The 19,923-nt window shown below is 52.0% G+C and overlaps 1 protein-coding gene across 1 annotated transcript; it reads left to right on the top strand.

Moving 5' to 3' along the window:
* Positions 1-6,268: 6,268 nt before the first annotated feature.
* On the top strand, positions 6,269-18,064 carry ACE (angiotensin I converting enzyme; the record flags this gene model as incomplete). Its single annotated transcript, XM_082679168.1, is given in 22 exon segments — positions 6,269-6,334; positions 6,336-6,357; positions 6,456-6,592; positions 7,175-7,210; positions 7,212-7,334; positions 7,562-7,649; positions 7,840-7,970; positions 8,762-8,886; positions 8,888-8,976; positions 9,108-9,155; positions 9,158-9,194; positions 9,252-9,455; positions 9,728-9,980; positions 9,982-10,220; positions 12,606-12,704; positions 13,099-13,177; positions 13,181-13,198; positions 13,202-13,221; positions 16,964-17,148; positions 17,662-17,810; positions 17,812-17,874; positions 17,876-18,064. Coding segments are annotated over 22 exon segments (2,400 nt in total).
* Positions 18,065-19,923: the final 1,859 nt, after the last annotated feature.

The raw sequence follows: 19,923 nt of genomic DNA, 5'->3' as shown, positions 1-19,923 counted from the left end.
TGGCCAACTGACCCCGGCGTCACCTCAGGCGCCTGCCTGCCCCAGTTCCATTTCCACTCGAAACAGTGGACAGAGCCACCAGAGTATTGCCCACAGGGCCCGGGGTCAGGACCCGTCACCCCAGCTAGGCAGTAGCTGGTGCCCACGCAGGGACTGACTGCTAGGGGACACCCCTGCCCATCCCCCCAGCACATGCCCTCACCCTGAGCCTTCCTTGGAAGGCCATTATGGGTTTGAGGGAGTATCATTTTGAGAGACATTTAAAAATCTCTTATCTACGTGTTTATTGTAGAAAATCTAGAAAACACAGAATAGTATAAAGAAAATAAAAGCCCTTTATGTCAACACAGAGATAAGCACTGTTGACATTTGGTGTATATCTTTCCAGCCTTTTTTTCTCAGCACATATTTTAAGTGGAGTCACACTGTATTTACAGTTGTATAACCTTTTTTCCAGTTAACATGACTAGACCTATTTTTTTAGATATTTAAATGCCAAACCTAGAAACTGTCCAAAGCCTGGCCGCCTCTGTGGAGACCCTTGGCCTTGAGCCTCTTCTCGGTTTTGCTGATGACTTGGCCCAGCCCCTAGTATCTGTCCCCCAACATCCTTTAGTCCACAGCTTTTGCCCAGCCCCCCAGTCTCCAGCTGCCATTGTGTGTGTGTGTGTGTGTATGTGTCTGTGATTGTGTGTGTGTGTCTGTGTGTGTATGTTGTACATAGACTTAATTGTACAGGCCTGTTCCATGGGGCATGACGTGGAGTTGAGGTATTTTGGATTTGCAAGAGGGTGGAAGTTTATGATTACTTAGAACAATGGAATCTATAAACATAGCCTCTAAATAGTTCCAAGCCTTCTACCACCAAAGACTTCTGTAATTACCCCCCTCCCCAGCCTGATGTTTCAAAAACTGTTTGCTAGACGAAGGTCACTGTCACATCACCCCTTTCCTATCTTTATGAATGACATAGGTTCCTGCTGCCTGTCAGAGCTGTGGGCAGCGTGAGAGCAGCAGCATTCAACACCCAAAGGTCTGAGGTGCAAAGAAGACTTAACAGCCTTATCCACTAGGCCTCTTGAGATATTAAAACTATTCAGACTCCTGTTTCTGCCTCCTCGGATGAGCGAGGAGGGGCCGTGTCTACCTCGGAGGTGGCCTAGGGAAGAGGAGGTGGTGACAGCAGGAAGAGGGGCCGTTCCAACATTTTCTCCCAGTGGCCTGAAGGCTGAGCCCTGCCCTGCGCTGCCCATCAAGCAGTCATTTCTCAGTGACAGCTCTGACGCACACAGGCCAGGGGTGATGGTGGTTTCTCTGATCTCCCCACCCTGCCCCCAGCTGCTCACTCTGGCGCTCATGAATGAGTCCAGTGGCTTTGGATTAGGCCTGAGTCAAATCCCACCTCTGCACTTACCACCTATGTGACCTTGAGTGATTTACTTCCATTTTCTGAGCCTCCATTTTCACACGTGTGAGATGGTTCTTATGATGCTGCTTATAATTATGATGGTTCTTATGACGCTGCCTCATGATTGCTGCAGTTGATCGAATGAGATAATACAAATTCCCGGTGCCTAGTCTCCTCTCTTTGTAATGACTGCATCATCTCCTGATAAAGATTGCTTCATATCTGCCTCCCACTTCAAACATCCCTTCGAGTTGCAAACTGGAGAGCTGGAAGGGCAAGCCCCTCACTAGAGAGACAGAGAAAGTCTTCCAGAGCAGCTCACTGCCAGCTGGATAGACATTTCTCATGATTCCTCCGTGCACCATCGGACGCTCTCGCCCCGGCAGTGCGGTGAGCTTGTTCACTTCAGGGACTCGGCTTCCATCAGTTCTCGAGACGCTCAGCCGTCATCTCCTCGTCCTTTTCAGTCTCCTCTTCGGGACTCCTGCCAGACCCAGCTTGGAGCTTCTTTCTTTGTCCTCTGTGTCTCCTCATTCCCACTCGTATTTCTCATCTCTTTTTTGTCCTGTGCTCCAAGCGATTTTCCCCAGCTGTGTCTTAGCCTGTGCATCGAGATTACTGTTTTTCCAATTTAATAACTATATTTTTTATTTTTGCATCTCTGTTACTTTCAAACCTACTGTGTTTCCACAAAAGTCTATCCTTGCTTCACAGATCCTGTTCTTTCTCTCATCCCTTTAAAGACCTTTTTTTTAAACTGTTGTAACATATACATAACATTTACCATTTTAACCTTTTTTTATTTTTAATTTATTTTTGGCTGCATTGGGTCTTCGTTGTTGTGCTGTGCAGGCTTTCTCTAGTTGTGGCGAGTGGGGGCTACTCTTTGTTGCGGAGCACGGGCTCTAGGCACGCGGGCTTCAGTAGTTGTGGCGCACAGGCTTAGTTGCTCCGCGGCATGTGGGATCTTCCTGGACCAGGGCTTGAACCCACGTCGCCTGCTTTGGCAGGCGGATTCTTAACCACTGCACCACCAGGGAAGTCCCATTAACCATATTTAAGTGTACAGTTAAAAATGGCATTGAGTATATTCAATTGTTGTGCAACCATCACCACATCTGTTCAAGTCTCTGACTTCTTTTGAGTATACACCCCAAATTGAAATTCCTGGATCATATGGTAATTCTACGCTGTTTTCCACAGTGCCTGAGCCATTTTATAGTCCCACCAGCAGTGCACGAGGGTTCCAGTTTCTGTACGTGTTGGCCATCACTTGATGTTTTCTGGGGTTTTTTGTTTGTTTCTTTGTAATATCCATCCTAGTGGTATTTCATGGTTTTGATTTGTGTTTCCCTAATGATTAGTGATATTGAGAATCTTTTCAAGTGCTTATTATCCATTTATATATCATCTTTAGAGAGATGTCCATTCAAGTCCTTTGCCCATGTTTGAACTGGGTTGTTTGTTTGTTCACTGCTGAATTTGGGGAGCTCTTCATATATTCTGGATATTAATCACTTATCAGGTCTATGATTCGCAAATATTTTCTCCAGTTCTGTAGCTTGCCTTTTTACTCTGTTGTTAGTGTCCTTTGATGTGCAAAAACTCTTAACTTTAATGAGGTCCAACTTGTCTGTTTTTTTCTTTTGTTGCCTGAGCTTTTGGTATCATATCCAAGAAATCATTGCCAAATCCAATGTCATGGAGTTTTCCCCTGTGATTTCTTCAAAGAGTTTTATAGTCTTAGTTCTTATGTTTAGGTCTGTAATCCATTTTGAGTTAATTTTTGTAGATGGTGTAAAACCCAGATTTTAAGTCCCTTTCAGATTGCTCTAACACCTGCCCTTCCTCAGGTCTAATCCATGCCTGTGTCTGTAGTTTAGCACAGACTCTGGAGTCAAACTATGTGGATTTGAGTCCCACCTTCACTATTTGCTAGCTAGGTAACTATGAGCAAGTTTCTCAACCTCTTTGTGCCCATTTTCCTTGTCTGTAAACTGGGGGAGTTGATCACAGTACCTACCTCATGGGTTTGTTGGGAGGATTCATGTCCTGAAAGCCCTCAAAGGGTCCCTCGCCCCTGGGAAATGCTCAGTGAGGGCTGGTAATCATTATTAACACCGACTACATTGGACTTCCTCTTTCACATGGAAATCTTGATCTATGAGCCATCTTCAGTGGGACAGCCTTCTGCAGGGGGACCCTTCCCATTGCAACACCAGGTTGTGAAGATGTCCTCCGGGTCGGTTTCATGGTTGCTTCTTGCAGGGCTCCCTTAGAAAAGAAGCCATCTGCTGGCTCCCTTGATGTAGGCAGTACTTCCACTATGACTGGCTATCCCCAGGCAGGCACCAATGCTGCAGCCCTTTGGGCATGGATGAACTTTGATTTACCACATGGGCCCCCACTCACTGCTGCATGAGCCCTCCTTGTCTCCCAGGCATCTGAAGAGTCCCTTTTCTTGCTTTCCATCTCAGCTCTGTATTTTGCATTTTTAAAAATACTATGTTTTGACCCCAAATAGACAAAGCAATCTTGAGAAAGAAGAACAAAGCTGGAGGCATCACACTTCCAGATTTCAAACTTTATTACAAAGCTATAGTAATCAGAACGTTATGGTATTGGCATAAAAACAGACATGTAAAAAAAAAAAAAAGACACGTAGATCAGTAGAACAGAATAGAGAGCCCAGAAATAAACCCATGCTTATATGGTCAATATATTTATGACAAAAGTCAAGAATATACAATGGGGAAAGGATAATGTCTTCAATAAATGGTGTTGGGAAAGCTGGACAGCCAGATGCAAAAGAATGAAACTGGACCCTTATCTTACACCATAGACAAAAATTAACTCAAAATGGATTAAAGACTTGAATGTAAAGCCTGAAACCATAAAACTCCTAGAAGAAAATATAGGAGGTAAGCTCCTAGATATCAGTCTTGGTAATGAATTTTTTTGGATTTGACACCAAAAGCAAAGGCAACAAAAGCAGAAATCAACAAGTGGGTCTACATCAAACTAGAAAGCTCATGCACAGCAAAAGAATCCATCAACAAAATGAAAAGGCAACCCCCAGACTTGCAGAAAATATTTGCAAATCATATATCTGATAAGGGGTTAAATATTCAACATATATAAAGAACGAATACAGCTCAATAACAACAACAAAAACAATTTGATTAAAAAGTGGGCAAAGGGGCTTCCCTGGTGGCGCAGTGGTTGAGAGTCCGCCTGCCGATGACAGGGGACACGGGTTCGTGCCCCGGTCCGGGAAGATCCCACATGACTCGGAGCGGCTGGGCCCGTGAGCCATGGCCGCTGAGCCTGCGCGTCCGGAGCCTGTGCTCCGCAACGGGAGAGGCCACAACAGTGAGAGGCCCGCGTACCGCAAAAAAAAAAAGTGGGCAAGGATCTGAATAGACTTTTTTTTCCAAAGAAGACATATGGATGGCCAGAAGTACATGAAAATGTGCACAGCATCACTAATCATCACTAATCATGAAAATGCAAATCAAAACCACAGTGAGATATCACCTCACACCTCTGAGAATGGCTGTTATCAAAAAGACAAGACATAAGTGTGGGCAAGGATATGAAGGAAAAGAAACCCTTGTGCACTGTTGGTGGGAATGTAAATTGGTGCAGCCACTTGGAAAACAGTATGGAGGTTCCTCAAAAAATTAAAAACAGAATTGCCGTATGATATAGCAGTTCCACTTCGGGTATTATCCAAAGGAAATGAAACCAGTGTCTTGACATCTGTACCCCCATGTTCATTGCAGCATTATTTACAATAGCCAAGATACGGCAACAACCTTAGTGTCCATTGATGGACACTGAAAATGTAATACACACACATACACACACACCCACACACCCACACACACAAGAATACTATTTAGCCATGTAAGAGAAGGCAACAACATGAATGGAACTTCAGAGCATTATGCTAAGTGAAAGAGGTCAGACAAAGACAAATACTGTATGATCTCACTTATATGAGGAATCTAAAAAACAAAAAAACACCCCAAAACAAAACAAAACTGAACTGAACTTATAGATTGGTGATTGCCAGAGGCAAGGGTGGGAGGGTGGGTGAAACGGGTGAAGGCAGTCAAAAAGTGTAAACTTCTAGTTACAAGATAAGTCCTGAGGATGTAATGTATAGCATGATGACAATAGTTAACAACAACCAAAAAGTACTATTTTTATCATAGTAGATGGTCCTCTACCTTCCGTGCCTCCTCCTGACAGCAAACTCATAGTATCGGGCTCTCCCTGGGGAAGCAGGTGTAAGAACAGGGAAAGGGAGGAAGGGTCCTGCACAGCCCTGGGATGGTCATACATCCCACAAGAGAGAAAAAGGCCAAAAATATGAACATAGGAGGTCAAGTCAGAAGAACACGGAGAGACAACTGTGCTTCCAGAGTCCAGAGACCCGGAGATGTCATTTCCTTCCATCCATCCATCCTCCCACCCACCTGCTCAGAGGTAATCTCAGCCTGTGGAGGGAGGAGACGCATCAATCCCTGGTCATGGCCAAGGGTGGCTCCAGTGCCAGGGAGAAGTGACCGAGTAGAGTGAGACAAGCTCTGGTGTAGAAGTCAAGAGCCCTGGTTCTCCTCTTGGCTCTGCCACTGACTAGCTGTGTGAATCAGGTTGTATGGCTAGACCATTCTGGACCTCAGTCTCCTCACCTGTAAAATGGGGACAGTTGGACCAGAAGGTAGATGGGGGCTTTCCAGTTCTGACGTTCAATGGCTGACCCTTTGGCCCCTGATGTTACAATATGGAGCTTGATCGTGATTGGCCCATAGCCTCACCCAGCTCTGCTGTTCTCCTGGCCATGGGAACAAGATGGACTTGCCCTGGACCTTCCCTACTTGTGCTCTTCTATTATGGGCAGCTCTTGCCATGGCTCAGGACTGAGGCTGATCAGAACTCAGGTAGCGCTGGGACCTGAAGGAGCATGGGATCAAACAAGGGCACCAGGCAGGGGCAGACGCCTCCCAGGGCAGCATTATACCCGTCTCCTTCTCCGCAGACAAGCTCTACAATGAGGCCGTGGCAAAGGCCTTCCTGCAGTTTTATGAGTGTACAGCCCAAGTTGTGTGGAACCAGTTCATGGAGGCCACCTGGAACTATGTCACCAACATCACCAAGAATAACCGCGGGGAGATGGTGTGGTACCACTTCCACCCCAGCCCCTTCTCCCCTTGCTCTTCTCAGGGGTCTCGGTGGGGGGATGGGGGGGAACCACACTTTTTTGCCCCCTTTCCAGAGCTAGAGGAAAAAGGGAAGCCCCAAAGTACATGTCAAAACAGACTGTAAGCTCCAGGCCTCTTGGTAGCCCTAAAGATCTCTAAGTAAGAGTCTGTTGTTTCTTTCCCCTTGTAGATATCCCCTGCTTGCTTTTAAGGACCAGGCTCCCTCCTTTCTCCCTCTTAGCAAATTTTTAATGATTCCAAACCCTTAAAGTGGGCTTTGGGGGACTTCCCTGGCAGTCCAGTGGTTAGGACTTCACCTTCCAATGCAGGGGGTGCGGGTTCAATCCCTGGTCGGGGAGCTATGATCCCACATGCCTAGCGGCCAGAACCAAAACAGAGCAATATTGTAACAAATTCAATGAAGACTTTAAAAATGGTCCACATCAAAAAAAAATCTTTAAAAAAAAAAGTGGGGTTTGGGAGGAGGTTGGGGGGCTGTGAGACCCTGACACTCTCCCTCAGCCTCACATGACAAACACAGTGACCCTCCTTCCAGCTGGACAAGGACGTGGAGCGGTCCCAGCACACGCTGTGCTCTTGGCACGCGGGCCCTCCTGTTTAAGGTCGCCAGCTTCCAGGACCCAGCCGTGAAGCGCATGTTGAGTAAGCTGCAGAACTTGGACAGGGCGGTCCTGCCCAAGGAGGAGCTCCGGGAGGTGAGGACAGGCCCCCAGGTCTCCAGGGTGGGTGGGCTGCCTGACGGGGAGCCGCCGGGGGCAGGAGGGAGGTTGGCAGGCAGGGCCAGAGCTTCCTCTGGAGGAGGAGGGAAGCAGAGGCTGGCGGGAAGATGCCTTGGCCGGGCCTGCCTCTCCAGGCTGGTGGGGCTCGTACCGGGGTGGGCCCACAGGTACCGGCCTGCCCTGGGTGACACCCGTCCCCCCAGTACAACCACATTGTGGTCCACATGGAGACCACAGACAGCATGGCCCAGGTGTGCCTGAACGAGGGGCCCTGCCTGCCCCTGGAACCTGAGGAGCACCCGAGCCCACCCCTCCCAGCCCCAGAGTCTCAGCACCAGCCCCTTCTAGGAGCCTCTAGACTCCCACCCTGGTCCCAGCTGCCCTGTTGGGGGGGGCGGGGAGAGTGGGTGCCTGGGGCAGGTGAGGGCAGAAGGCCACCAGCCGGAGTGGGGTCCCACCTTGGCTCCTTTTCCGGGCACAGACCTCCAAGAAGTCACGGCCTCCTCCCGGGACCAGAGGGAGCTGCTGTGGGCCTGGCAGGGCTGGCGGGATGCTGTGGGTCACCAGCTCCGCAGCACCTTCGAGCACTACCTGCAGCTGCGAAGCTCAACGGTGAGGCCCCTCCCCCGCCCCACACCTACCAGTCAGCCCAGCCGGGGGCCGACCAGGTACTGCGTGGGGCTCAGGGCAATGCTGGGAAGGGCGAAGCAGAGTCTGCAGAGGGGAAGGGTGGTGGTAGGACCTGGAGATGGGAACCCTGAGCCCTGCCACTGGGGAGGGCAAGGTGGGTCACTCATTGTGTGGTTCCACGAACGGGGATGGGGCACTTACTGTGTGCTGGTGCTGGGGAGGTTCTGAGGATGCATAGGTGAAAAGACAAAGAAGGTGCCCACGCTCCTAGGGCTTACAGTTCGCTGGGGGACAGACGCACATCTCCAGTTGTTGCCAGCTGGGATGAATGCTGAGCAGGAAGGGGCTGCAGAGAGAGAATAAGGGAGCCCTGCTTCAGCTAGGTGGTCAGGGAAAGCCTTGCTGACGTTTATCCAAGGCCTGAAATATGGAACGAGCCAGGCAGCAAGAAGAAAAGAGCATCCTGAAGTCCTTGGGAGGAGCTAAAGGAAGGCGGACTGGATGGGTAGGGCTTGAGGTGGGTGAAGAGCGGAACAGGGCTTTACCCAGGTCCTATCCAACCAGGCAAGGGGAAGAGCACACAGTATGTACTTTGCTTAGTGCCTTTCCACCCTGATCTCATCTAATACGGACAGTGGCTTTGGGAGGTGTTTTTCCTGTTTGGCAAATGAAGACCCCTAAGGATCTAGGAGGTCAAGTGGCTTCCCTAGAAGGTGCTTGGGTCTCCTGCCAGCCAGGCCAGGCTGAAGGGTGGTGAGCGCCTCTGAGCCCCCTCCCCTTTCCTGGGTTACAAAGACATGGGGGCCTTATGGCGGTCCACGTACAAGTCCGACACACTGGAAGAAGACCTGGAGCAGCTCTTCCAGGAGCTGCAGCCGCTCTACGTGAACCTGCACGCCTGCGTGCGCCTGCGTGCGCCGGGCCCTGTATCGCTTCTACGGGCCCGAGCTCATCGATCCGAGGGAGCCCATCCCAGCCCACGTTCTGGGTAAAACCCCAGCTGGCGGCAGAGGCAGGGCGGGCGGAGTGGGCCTCCAAGCAGGCAGGCGAGCAGGCAGGAGCTCAGGCGGGGGAGAGCCGGTCTCCTGCCTCCTCTCAGCCCTCCCCCTCCCCTTCCAGGCAACATGTGGGCTCAGTCCTGGGTCAGCGTCTTAGACCTGGTCCTGCCCTTCCGGAGAAGCACCCCGAGGACATCACGAAGATCACGTGAGGCCAGGTCAGCGCTCGGCCTCGGTCTGCCCCTGCCCACTCCGCAGCCCTGAGTGGGGCCCCACGCACTTCCTCTTCCTCACAGCAGTGGAAGTCTGAGAAAATGTTCCAAGAGGCTGAAAAATTCGTCACCTCCCTGGGGCTGCTTTCCACCCCTCCTGAGTTCTGGAAAAATGCCATGACGGAAAGGCCAACGGACGGGCGGGAGGTGGAGTGCCACGCATCCGCCTGGGACGTCTACGAGGGGAAGGACTTCAGGTGCTCAGCCTATGGCCAGCATCACCCCCTGCCTCTGCTCCTTCTGCTCTCCACCTGTCTGCCTGGCTCAGGAGGGCAGCGGGGGCGGGGGGTGGGCCAGGTGGGTGAGAGCAAAGGGCTTGGCCGCTGCTTGGATGTGAGGCCTGGAGTAACAGCATAAGGCCCTGCTGGTCTCTGGCTCGACCACCCCCGTCCCTTAACAGAGCCTGAATGGAGAAATCTCTCCTCCCAGGGCATCCCCATGCTCCTTGACCCCTGCCCTTTAACCCTAGGATAAAGAAGTGCACTGAAGTGACCATAGAAGATCTGCTCTCCATCTTCCACCAGATGGGCTATATCCAGTACCTCTTGCAGTACAAGAACCTCTCTGTGATCTTCCACACAGGCGCCAACCCAGCCTTTGAAGAGGCCGTGGGGTCGGTGATCACCCTCTCGGCCTCCTCCCATAAGCACCTGCTCAACAGAGCCCTGCTCAGCCACCAGCACCAGGATGAAGGTGATGGGGACCAAGGGGATCATAGGAGGCCAGTCTGGGCCTGGGGCTGCAGCTGGGGCTCTCCAGGCAAAGCTGAGGGGAGGGGGAACTGGGAGCAGCCTCCTAACGGCCCCACTTTCCCCAGAAGAGGAGGTCAGTTTCCTGATGAACGTTGCCCTGGAGAAGATCGCCTTCATCCCCTTCGCCTACCTGGTGGACCTGTTTCACTGGAAGGTCTTTGACGGCACCATCGAGAAGGCCGTGTACAACCAGGAGTGGTGGAACCTCAGGTGGGGAGGACCGCTGATCGGGCCCACTGCCCAGGCCCAGCGCTGCTGTGGGCTTTCCCAGGGCTTTCAGGGCAGCCTCAAGGGTACCACCTGCTACTAAAGAGCGCTGCTGCCTCTCCTGTGAGGGCAGAGCTGGGAGTGAGATGCTGCTGACCTGGGGCCATGGGGAAGCCCTGGGGTGGCGTTGGCTGTTTGCTGTCACCGGACAAAAGCGTTCCTGCTGAAGTGGGTGGGGCCCGAGCGTGCAGTCGTGGGGGATCATGTCGAGTGCAGCACCAGCTGAGCAGTCCCCTTAGCCTCTCTGGGGATCCTGGGAGCCCGGGAAGCTCGCACATTCGTTGCGCCTGGGCTCCTCCAAGAACAGGACACTGCCTGCCGGGCAGGCCTTCCTGCTCCCCCCCTCCCTTTCTGTGCCCACCAGTGGGACCAGCAGAAGGGGTGTTTGGGGGGCTGAGATCCTTCCCTCCTGTGGAAAGAGTCCTCATGGGACAGGGGCAGGCCCAGTGCCCCCTTTCCTGCTACCTGGACACGCACACACACCTGCCTCTGACTTAGCATCCCCAGACCTGTCTGCGGGCAACAGAAGGAGCACCACCAGCAGTCGGGCAGCATCAGTCTTGAGTGAGGGGCACCTGTGTCCATCCCATCACTGACCCCTGGCTGTTTGCTTGGGTAATAACTGCCCATGACTATGGCTCCTCCATCTTCACTAGGCCTCAGACTGACCAGCTCAGGTCTGCTTGTGACAGACGACCCTGATGGGCCTGCTAGCTCTGCACCAGGCCCTTACGTTGGCCATTCACAGAAGAAGGTGTGACCACCCTGCGGTCACACCGCCATCCAGGGATGGCAGAGCTGGGCGCCCCTCCCTTTGTCCTCTCACCCTCACACCCCCGCCCTGAATACAGGGCCAGGCCTCACTGGAGGGACTGGCGGAGTCTTGACTTCGTGCCCCCTCCGAGAGCACCCCCACCAGCCATCTGAAGTGCCTGCCCAGGACCTTTTCCTTCCTCTCCCGGCCATGCCCACCACCACCTGAGTGATGGAAACCTGGGGTTGAGGGAGAGGGACGGCAACTCCTTGGTCCTTGAACAAAAACCTGTCAATGAGAGAGGAACTTCCCTCAGAGGATAGTTCAAGGCTCCAGTGGGCCAACAGTGAAACGATGAGCTTGTTCACAGACTTTGTCTCATCCCAAAGATGGGTCATTTTATCCCCATTTCACAGACAACATTTTACAACAAGGCTCAGTGACAATAACTTTCCCATAGTCACACAGCTCAGAGGGGCAAAACCAGACCTGAACATGAACGTTATTAGGGTCTGCCCATGACTGTTCTGTGTCCTGCTACCAATTCCCTGATCCCTAAGCCTCGGTTTTCTTCATCTGTAGAATGGGAATAGGAGTAGTACTATACCACAGGGATGTCACTCTCTTTTCTTCTTTTTTTTTTTTTTTAATTGGAGTATAGTTGACTTAAATGTTGTGTTAGTTCCAGATGGACAGCACAGTGAATCAGTTATACATATACATATATCCACTGTTTTTTTTTTTTAAGATTCTTTTCCATATAGGCCATTACAGAGTATTGAGTAGAGTTCTCTGTGCTGTACAGCAGGTTCTCAGAAGTTATCTATTTTATATATAGTAGTGTGTATATGTCAGTCCCAATCTCCCAATTTATCCCACCCCATTATCCCCTGGTATCCTCTTGGCACTTTTTTTTTTTTTAAATATTTATTTATTTTTGGCTGTGTTGGGTCTTGATTTCTGTGAGAGGGCTTTCTCTAGTTGCGGCAAGTGGGGGCCACTCTTCATCGTGGTGCGCGGGCCTCTCACTATCGCAGCCTCTCTTATTGCGGAGCACAGGCTCCAGACGTGCAGGCTCAGTAGTTGTGGCTCACGGGCCTAGTTGCTCCGCGGCATGTGGGATCTTCCCAGACCAGGGCTTGAACCCGTGTCCCCTGCATTGGCAGGCAGACTCTCAACCACTGCGCCACCAGGGAAGCCCCGGCACTTTTTATCAGATGAAACGACCTTGTTGGTTGGTCTACAACCGTCCCCCATCATTAGGATGAAAGCAGTGACCTTGCCTAGCTTATTCCCTCCTGTGCCCCCAGAACCAGGACAATGTTGAGTGAGTCTGTGTGAAGAGCTTGGCACGGTTCCTGCAGAGAGGAAGTGCTCAGTGTTCACTATTGTTATTTGATTCTGATTCCCAATCCCGTGTGTTTTCAACTCATTTATTTAATCAGTAAAAATGCATTAAGTGTCCTCTGCATGCCAAGTCGCTTTGATAGCTGTGCAAATGTTTCAAAAGGAAAAGGCTCTGGGAACCCTACCGGATGGCACTATCAAGCCCCCAGTTTGCCCCCTGCCCCCAGGTTGAAGTCCCAGGGCCTGTGCCCCACTGTCCCTCGGACAGAGGATGACTTTGATCCGGGCGCCAAGTTCCACATCTCTGCCAGCTTGCCCTACATTCGGTAAAGGTCTGGGCCCTGCCAGCAGAACCGGCTCTTCGAGTTGGGAGTCGGGGGCATAGGACCCAGGCTGAGGATTTCCAGGAAGGCAGCAGATCCAAACGTCCCCCTGCACCCTCCCCACCTCCTCCCATCAGACTGCACAGCCTTCTGAGGGCCATGCCCTGAACCCACTGGGCTTTTACGTCAGCTCCCGCGTGGAGGGCAGAGCTGATGGGAAAGCGTGTCTCATGTCCCTGAGAGGAGGGAAGGAACGAGGGAGGCCAGCATAGGTTTGATTCAGAAGGCTAGGAAGGAGAGCCCTTGCAGTGCTCCAGGGCCAGCCTACCCCACTGTGACTGCGGACCCAGGCCCACCTCTGCCACCCCTCCCTAGCCAGCCTCGCCTTCTCTCCCAGGTACTTCCTCAGCCTCGTGCTCCAGTTCCAGTTCCATGAAGCACTCTGCAAGGCCTCAGGCCACGTGGGGCCCCTGCACTGATGCGACTTCTATAACTCCTAGCTGGCTGGGAAGCTCCTGGAGTGAGTGCCTTCCTCCCTCCCCTGTCCTTGGCTCCCCTTCCCCACCTTGCAGGAAGCCTGCCCCAGGGCCCCTCTTCTCACCTGGCCACCCTAGGCCCCCTGAGCAGAGCTTGTGTTCTAGTGGAAGTTCTTCCTTCTGTCAGACTGCAGTCTCTCCTATGTTAATCAAAGCTCATTTCCTCTTGTGTAGCCCCTTGTGGTCAGAGAGACTGTTTAGCCCCTCCTGCTAACACACACACACACACACACACACACACACTCACTCACTCACTCACTCACTCACTCACTCACTCACTCCCTCCCTCACTCACATAGCCAATAAACCAAACTGTCCCAGATCAGAACCCAGTGTTGGAGTCCTGCCTCTGCCTCCATCTTCCATCTGAATCCCCTTATTCTTTCCTGGCAAGTCGCTTGCCTAGCCTCTCAGCAGCATTTGATAAGGTGCACTCTGCTTTTTCCACCTTTTCTTGGAAGCATCTGAACCCAGTTCCCAGGCCGATCCAGGTGGCTTTCACACCAGCCTCTTGGCACACTCTGATCAGCTGTGGTCTACTTTGACCCCCTACCCGCAGTCTTTTTTCCTGCACTTGGTATCTAGCCCATCCTTTCCATCCCTGCCTCTGTGGCACTGCTTTCTGGTCCTGAAGCAAACCTGGAGTGGGGCGAGAGGCTGACCTGATGGTGGGAAGCATTTACTGCTACAGGCTGGGCTCCCTAACAAGCGCTCTTACAGTGTTTCACGTTAGCAGCTCATAACTTTGCAAAATGGATATTATTATCCACATTTCGTAAATGATGAAACCAAAGCTAAGAGAGGTAATGTGATCCCCTAGTGCACATCGCTCAACTAGGAAGTGGCAGAGTCATGCTTTGAGGCCCAAACTGACTCCAGAACACAATATCTTTCACCCTGTTGCTTGCATAAGTTAAACGATACTGGTCTGGTGAAGTTGACCTAGTCCACTGGTCCTAAGATCAGCGCTCCAACCACTGAGACATGAGGCCCACCCAGTGACATGGTCTTTTCCCCATTGAGTTTCAACCGATTTCAGTAGGTCCATTACCCTAACATGTCAAGGTCATGTTGAGGTTTTTTTTGGGTTTTTTTGTTTTTTTTTTTTTGCGGTGGTGCGTGGGCCTCTCAATGTTGTGGCGTCTCCCGTTGTGGAGCACAGGCTGCAGACGCGCAGGCTCAGCGGCCATGGCTCACGGGCCCAGCCGCTCCGCGGCATGTGGGATCTTCCTGGACCAGGGCACGAACCTGCATCCCCTGCATCGGCAGGCGGACTCTCAACCACTGCGCCACCAGGGAAGCCCCAAAGCCTCTTTTTAGTATCCTAATAATTACCCACAATAATTTAGTATCCTTTGCAAATTTAATGAGCACATTTGTGATTCCACCATGCCATTCATCAGTAACCACAAGGCCAGATGGAGTTGCAGGACTGGTGCCTGCCTTTGCTTGCAGGAGGGTTACACCTTGCATGCCTTCTTGTCTGCCTAGTCTATTTGCTTTTCTATCTTTTCGTACTACAGCAGTTTATTCTAGTTGACTGCCCAGGTTTGAGCTTCTCTGAATGTGTGAAACATAAGAGGCCTCTCTGCTTCCTGCATTCATGTCTCTGGCTGCCTATCATTTATTCATTCAGCAAACATTTACTTGTGCACGTGCCAACCAGCCTGCCCTGCGTCCAGCAGGGGGCAATGGGCCACAGGATAAATCAATAACCGTAATCCAAGAAAGGAGATGGTGCAGTAAGAAAGGGCTTTGATGAACATGTAAAGAGAGTGAGGAGGTCATGCCAGGGGATCAAAGAGGGATCTCTGACCCCCAACGCAGGAGTAGAAAAAATAGCAGACATCCATTTTCTATACATCAACTCACTTTTGTTTTGTGGTGTTTTCTTGTTTTGGCCGCACCGCGTGGCATGTGGGATCTTAGTTCCCCGACCAGGAATCGAACCCGCACCCCCTGCAGTGGAAGCCTGGAGTCTTAACCATTGGACCGTCAGGGAATTCCCAACATCAACTCACTTTTGACTCTGAGCCTTCATCCCGCTTGGTCGCTGGGACTTTTGAGCTCAGTCATTCTCATCACTTCCCACCCCCACTCCACACAGGGCACACAAGGCTCCCAGGGTGTGACTTGACACCAAGCATGTAGAAGCCTTGCCGGTCGTCACTAGGCATATTGTGGAGGGATGGGGCAGGCACGTGCTTGCAGGGGAGAAGGGGAGGGGCAAGATCCTTGGCTGCTCTTTTGCCTAACACAGCTTAAAACTTGATTTTGCTATTTTTGACTCATCTTCCTAAATGTGATTGCCGTGGGACAGCCTCTGGGTTGGTTCTCCTGGGAAGAGAGGGTCAAAGTGGACTTGGTCCAAATTCCCAAAGTCCCCTGCCTCACGCAGCCAGCCATGAGGACCTGACCCTGTCCATGGGGCCCGTTGCTGCCACGTTGGAGTTGAGGGCTCCAGGCAGTGCCCAGTTGTCACCCTTGCAAGTTTCATGTGCTGCCCACATCAAACCTCTTGTCCCGCCCAGCCTGAAAGACTATTTCTGAGTAGGCAGACTGTGAGTGGTTGAAACTTTTCCCCCACCAGGTCCTTCCTTTTTCCCAGGACCTGGCATCTGATAAAAATCTTCTAACTTAAAGTTAGTTTTGTTTGTTTTTTTCTTTCTATCTTGATGACTTTTCTCCTCCATTTCTCTAGGCTCATAACTACATTTCCCCCCAGTGGTTTCTTCCAAGGATCCACTGACCTTTAGTTTCCCCACCTCATTCTTTCCTAGCTGTTTATTAAGCGATGTGTATAAGTCTTTGCAAGCAACAAAGCCCTCTGTGCTGCCATTATGTGACTTAATCCTCACCACAGTGAAATGCAAGTATTAATGGAACCCGGCTTTACTGATGAAGAAGCTGAGGCTAAGAGAGGTTAAACTGACTGTCTGTGGTTGTGCGGCCCGTAGCTAGCACTGCTGGATCTGAACCTGGGTCCTGTTAGTCTAGATTCCACACTCTGACTTCTGGGCCTCTCAGCCCCACCTCTCTCCTGGTCGGATCAGGGGAAACAGGTTGAGAAGCATCAACATACGCCTCCTGCTACCTCTGCCTAAGGCTAGACCCCCTGCCACCAAGCACTAGGTGTGCCTTGAGACAGAGCTGACATTTCTGCAGCGCTGCAGGCAGTGCACAGGACACATCCCATGCTTATTATCTCTCTAATCATCCCAAACGCTCCCTGTGAGACCGGAAGAGACTGAAGAGTGACCTCTCTCTACTAACACTGAACACCTCATGGGAAACATGAGGTTTCCCTCTTGGCTTTAGGCTTATTTGAGTCCAGGAGAACAATAATCATCACAGTAGTAGTAGTAATAATAATAATAATAATATTAGGCAAACATTTATTGCCTACCTAGTATGCTCCGAGAATTGTGTTTATTTGGCCAACACAGCAACCCTAGGAGATAGGTACTGTTATTTTCTCCATTTTATGGATATGGAAATTGTAGTTCAGAAAGGTTAAGTACTTGCCCAAGGTCCCACAGCTGAGCCACAGAGGACTCAAACACAGGTTGGTGTTATTTCAAAGCTTATGATTTTATCCACTGTGCTGAGCTCTGTTGGAAGAGTCTGGGTATCACAGCCCTAAAGGCGGGGTTGGGCATACGGAGGGGTCCCAGCAGCATCAGCTGACTCCCCCACACAGCCTCACAGCTGTACCCACTCTCCCAGGGATGTCCTAAAGCTGGGCTTGAGCAAGCCCTGGCCAGAGGCCCTGCAGAAGATAACCGGGGAGACCAAGGTGTGTACAAAGGCCCTCATGACCTACTTCAAGCCCCTGCTGAACTGGCTGGTCGCCGAGAATGTGCGGCGTGGGGACATCCTGGGCTGGCCAGACTTCAGCTGTTCCTTTGAAGGTTTGGTAATCTGACCCTAATCCCACCACTGTTCTAGCCCCAAGCCCTACCCTAGCCTGCCCTGGGCCAGCCCTTACTGCAACCCAGCCTTCACCCCTAGCCCATCTATGACCTGACTTTCTGCTGTGGAGCCCTGTCTGCACCTGATGCAGCCTCGGCCGGGACCACAGCCCACGCCCCAGCCACTAGCTCGCTCGGATGCTTCCTTGCCCACTCTCCAGCTAGACTGCCGGGCTGGCTTCTGAGCACGGGGTGGGCACCTTGCCTCCCGACTCTTGCACGGAGCCACTGCTGGGTGCCATGTGGTACACAGCCCTATCTGTACCATCCCTTCCTTCTCTTCCTTTTGCTCTCTTTCTCACTCTCCTTCCCAGGCAAGGCCCTCAACTTTGGCTTGGAAGGTGGGTGCCAGAGGCTGAGGGAGAAGGCCCGTGGCAGTCAGATCCTCTCTGATCACCATGAGGTACCCTCCCCAGTTCCACCTGCTTGGCAAGATTCCTATGTCTTTCACAGAGAAAGAAACAGACAAGGAGGCATTCCTGGGTCTGGAGCTGGACGCTGCCCAGGCCAAATCTAGGCCGTGGGTGTTGCTGGCCCTGAGCTTTGTCATGTTACTGGTGGTCCTGTTGCTGGCCTACAGGCTGTACATCCTGGAAAAAAAGCTCACTGGCCCAAGACACCAGTGCGCGGGACACCAGTACTCAGGACACCAGAGCACAGGACACTCAAGTCACCACCCAAAGCCTGCTTTCTAGGCACAGCCATGGAGCCCCACCAAGTTGTCAAAGAACAGTGGCTGCTGCTGGGCCTCTGCCTCATCCTGATGCTGCGCTCAACCGGCCTGACCGTTCGGATTTTCACACAGCACAGCAGGAAGCCCCCGTGGATGAGAGCTGAATGGTGGAGCTGGGACTAGACACAAGTGTGACTGGTGAGGCTGGGGGGCAGGAGGAGGGTGGCCAAGCCAGAGAGGACGTTGGGGAGGTTGAGGAGGGGGCCGCTTGCACACATAGTGCCCTGCTGTAATGGGTGCAGCTGTGGCAGATCTGGGTCCATGCGGAGTTGTAACTGTGTGTGTGTGAACTCGTGTATGTGAGGCCATGTGACTGTGTGATTCCATGTACGCCCTGGGTTCCAGGCCAGCCTCCTTCCCTGGGGGCGCAGGAACCATGGTTTTAGTGACTCAGGGGCTTTGTTCCTCCAAGCCATCCCCCAGCCCCAATTCATGCCCAGAACTTGTTCTTCATAGTCATGCTTTCTTTAGGAGCCCAACTGTGGGGCTGGACAGGGACTGCAGTACCCGAGGAGAATCTGCTCTGGTTAGAAACTGGACACTGCTTCAGTCCCCTTATAAAATGTATTCAAGTAGAGCCAGACACTCCTGTACAAATCATCAGCGCCCAGTTCATGAGCACGAGGCTCTGTATACTGGCCGGCACCTCTTTCTGCTGATCCTCTGGCCTGCCCTGTGTTGGGCTGCATAATCCAGCCCCCAAAAGCTGCTTGTTAGCTGTCTGAGATGCAAGTAGCCTTACAAACTGCCCCATGGCCCTCCCTGCCCCAGTCCAGGCCCTCCCAAATGGAGAGAGTGGGTAGCTGGGCACCAAGAGAAGCTTGATTAATGATTGACTTCTTTAATATTTAAACAAAGCTCATCTCCAGCCACTGCACTCCATAGATGGCCTGGTTCAACACACACACCTGCTGCCTGGGCTGTTGCCCTGGGGATTGAGCACAGGGCAAACAGCACCTTTCCAGGCTCAGTGGGGGAGGGGAGGATGGGGAGGGAGAGCCTTAGGAGGACATTGGGGAATGAGTACTCCAGGGGCAAACCTAGGAGGAGAGAGGGAAGGCCTCTGCTCCTGCCTCTTCTCACCCTTTCTTTCTTGTGTTGTCTGTCTAACCCAAGGATGCCACACCCAATATATGGGAACTTATTGAGTTTGGACTGAGGCCCCAGGGGCTGCTGGGGAGGCTGAGAATCAATGCCTGTCAGAGATTAGGGAAACCTTGAGGAGAAGTAGCATCACAGCCAGTAACCACAGAGGGGAGGCACAGGAGCTCCAGTTGAGCTAGTGGGAAGGTGGCCAAAAGATGGAACTGGCTCTCTCTAGATTAAGGATCTGAGCCCAGAATTCAGGGGTTCAGGGTACAGAAGGACTGTACCCATAGGCTGAGACCTCCACGGATCCTACCTCTGCCCAGGTTTCAAGAGGTCTTCTTGAGTTCTGGCTGAGCCCAAGCACTTCCTGTTCTGACCGCAGGCTCCACAGGCTCCTCGTTTGATGTCTCTGTCACTGCTCTTGCTTTGCTGTGCTGCAGTGTCCTTATTTGTCCCCATTACTAGCTGTCAGCTCTGTAAGGGCAGGACACTGTGTAACACCTGTAACCGGCACAGGCCATGGCACATAGTGGGGACTTGGAAAATGTTTGAGTAAGTGAATGAATGAGTGTCCCACTGCCCAAATCCCTCCTCAGAGCTCAGCACCCCACACACTGAGCCCATGAGAAACAGCCCCACCTTTCCTCCACAGACAGCTTATCCCCCTACACACAGGGTCAGCCAGGACAACTCTGCCCCCAGCAGGAGGCCACACTTGCAGCCCTCCCATCCCCCAGCCACAGTGGCCAACGAGGCCCCCAGCAGGCATTGTGGCTCTGCGTGGCAAAGGCACATCCGACCCAGGACTCTGAACCTCTCAGCTGGACTCCAGCAAAAATCTCACTGAGCCTCCTTCTCCATCTTCCCTCCCCCACCCGCCATTGTAAAATTTC

Source organism: Grampus griseus (assembly GCF_964374135.1).
Source record: "Grampus griseus genome assembly, chromosome: 20".
Taxonomy (NCBI): domain Eukaryota; kingdom Metazoa; phylum Chordata; class Mammalia; order Artiodactyla; family Delphinidae; genus Grampus; species Grampus griseus.
Note: the sequence above shows the minus strand (reverse complement) of the source record. Positions and strands in the feature narration are given on the sequence as shown.